We start from the raw sequence: 1,839 nt of genomic DNA on the forward strand, positions 1-1,839 counted from the left end.
ACAGAACTTGAGTAAAAAATAAAGAATTGACCAGTGTAGACAATGTAGAAGAAATTAGATTTGAGCAATGCTGTTACGATGTACGCACATTGGCGGCCTCTGGTGGAGGCCTTATGCATACCCAGTAGGAAGAGGATTAAGTAAGTTGTAATGAACTGTATGTACAAGTACAATTAAATATCATCGGATACCTGTAGTCTTCAGACTGTGGAAATCCTCTCTCCTCTCTCTTCATCCTGGCCAGAACAGCCCCTCCCTCTCTCTGCAGACTGACCAGTCGAGTGTCCTCTAGCACCTCTTTCATTGAAGCCCTCTGTTCCTGAATGCATTGCCGCACCTCCTGTGGCACATGCAATGTTAATATTTATGCACCAGTCCAAAATAAATATATTATATTATAGTATGAGTGTATGCATTTTACCTGGGCAGTGTCTATCTTTTTGCTGCCATCTACTTTTCTGATGGCCCTCTGCAGCAAACTGTCTGCCCCTTGCAGGTTAGTCATGAAGGAAACCAGCCTCTGGAAATTAATTAAGGTGAGAACTTATTGGAGTTAACAGACATATGTTGCACTGTAATGAAAACAGGGATTTTTTCTGGCAGACAGCAACTACATATCAGCAATCCGCTGCCTGCCTACAGAGAGAACAACGGGCAGTATCATCCTAAGGCCTATATATGTGTACTGAGGTGTGCTTATTAGTCGAAGCTCTCTAAACACAGGAGACCACTACTTTAACATCCTGTGTTGTTCATCTTTGCCTGTCTACTTTGTAGGCGACACAGCTACTCCCTAAAGCTGCTCCTAAGGATTGTTTTACATCAAAGCTTTATCTACTAGTTACTCTAATCACACTTTGCATACGGATGTCTATGAGTGGTTAAACCAAAGAATAATTTTTCCCTCTCAGTTTTATTAAGGGGCCCGAAGATGTAAAATGACAAATTAATTAACAAAAAATAGTAATAGAAAATAGTCAGAAAACCGACAGAAATATGTTATGTAATCATGTAGAAACCCCTGAGACACCTTCTACATAACACACTTCAGCTGCTTAGCTCTGACCTGCAGTTTAATGCCCCTGATGTGCAAAAAACTCTGTGTGTGACCATATCTTCCCTCCACTCAAAGGCTCAAGCTACATGTGGCATTAAACAACAGCAGAGATTATGAATGTCTGGTATGAACGTGTCTAAACACTAAGCATGCAAGCAAGTTAACAAAGTGAATATCTGATGGGACAATAAAGATAACCTTTGCACTGTATTTTGACATGAGAAATTTGGCTCCTACAAGGATAACAAGCAAACTACTCTGAATGTACAGGAAAAGCCACAGTTCAGCGAAGTGACTGTGTCATGTGACACCACAGCTGCAGCCGTTCTGTGGACTCATAGTGAATATTCAGTACCTGGTGGAACTGCAGCCAGTCCGTATGGCTGTAAGTAAAGGTACCGTCCAGGTCAGATGTCAGCTGGGAAGCTTCAACTGTCTTGTTGAGGGCTTTCATGGAAGTCACCATGTCCATCTGGTAATGATACAGAGCAGGGGCTTGGTGAGGAAGGAAGGAAAAGTAGTACTCAGCTCTGGTGTCAGAAAATAAAAGGAGGACATAAAAGTTGCTTTTATTTCTGACCTGCAGCCCGGGCTGTTTTTCAGGGCGTGGACAAGTGTCTTTATCCATCAGCATCACGATACTGTGCACAGCATGAAGAGCTTGCTCCTGCAGCAGGAAGTCAATAAATGAAAGACAAAAAAATCAGGTAAGACCTTCATGGTCTAATACAAGTAGTATTTGCTGATGACACATGTTTGTTTTCTGGGTAAGGACTGTGTTT

The 1,839-nt window shown here is 42.0% G+C and overlaps 1 protein-coding gene across 1 annotated transcript; it reads right to left on the minus strand.

Annotated features, from left to right (window-relative positions):
• Positions 1-171: 171 nt before the first annotated feature.
• Positions 172-1,746, minus strand: LOC111663546 (pleckstrin homology domain-containing family G member 4B-like; the record flags this gene model as incomplete). Its single annotated transcript, XM_023417776.2, has 4 exons — positions 1,638-1,746; positions 1,413-1,529; positions 422-520; positions 172-340 (listed from the first exon to the last, which is right to left on the minus strand). Coding segments are annotated over exons 1-4 (439 nt in total), but the record flags the coding sequence as incomplete, so codon positions are not given.
• Positions 1,747-1,839: the final 93 nt, after the last annotated feature.

The sequence above is a fragment of the Seriola lalandi genome, unplaced genomic scaffold (genome assembly GCF_002814215.2).
Source record: "Seriola lalandi dorsalis isolate HSWRI2012SDOR001 ecotype SW California unplaced genomic scaffold, Sedor1 jcf7180002001045, whole genome shotgun sequence".
Classification (NCBI taxonomy): Eukaryota; Metazoa; Chordata; class Actinopteri; order Carangiformes; family Carangidae; genus Seriola; species Seriola lalandi.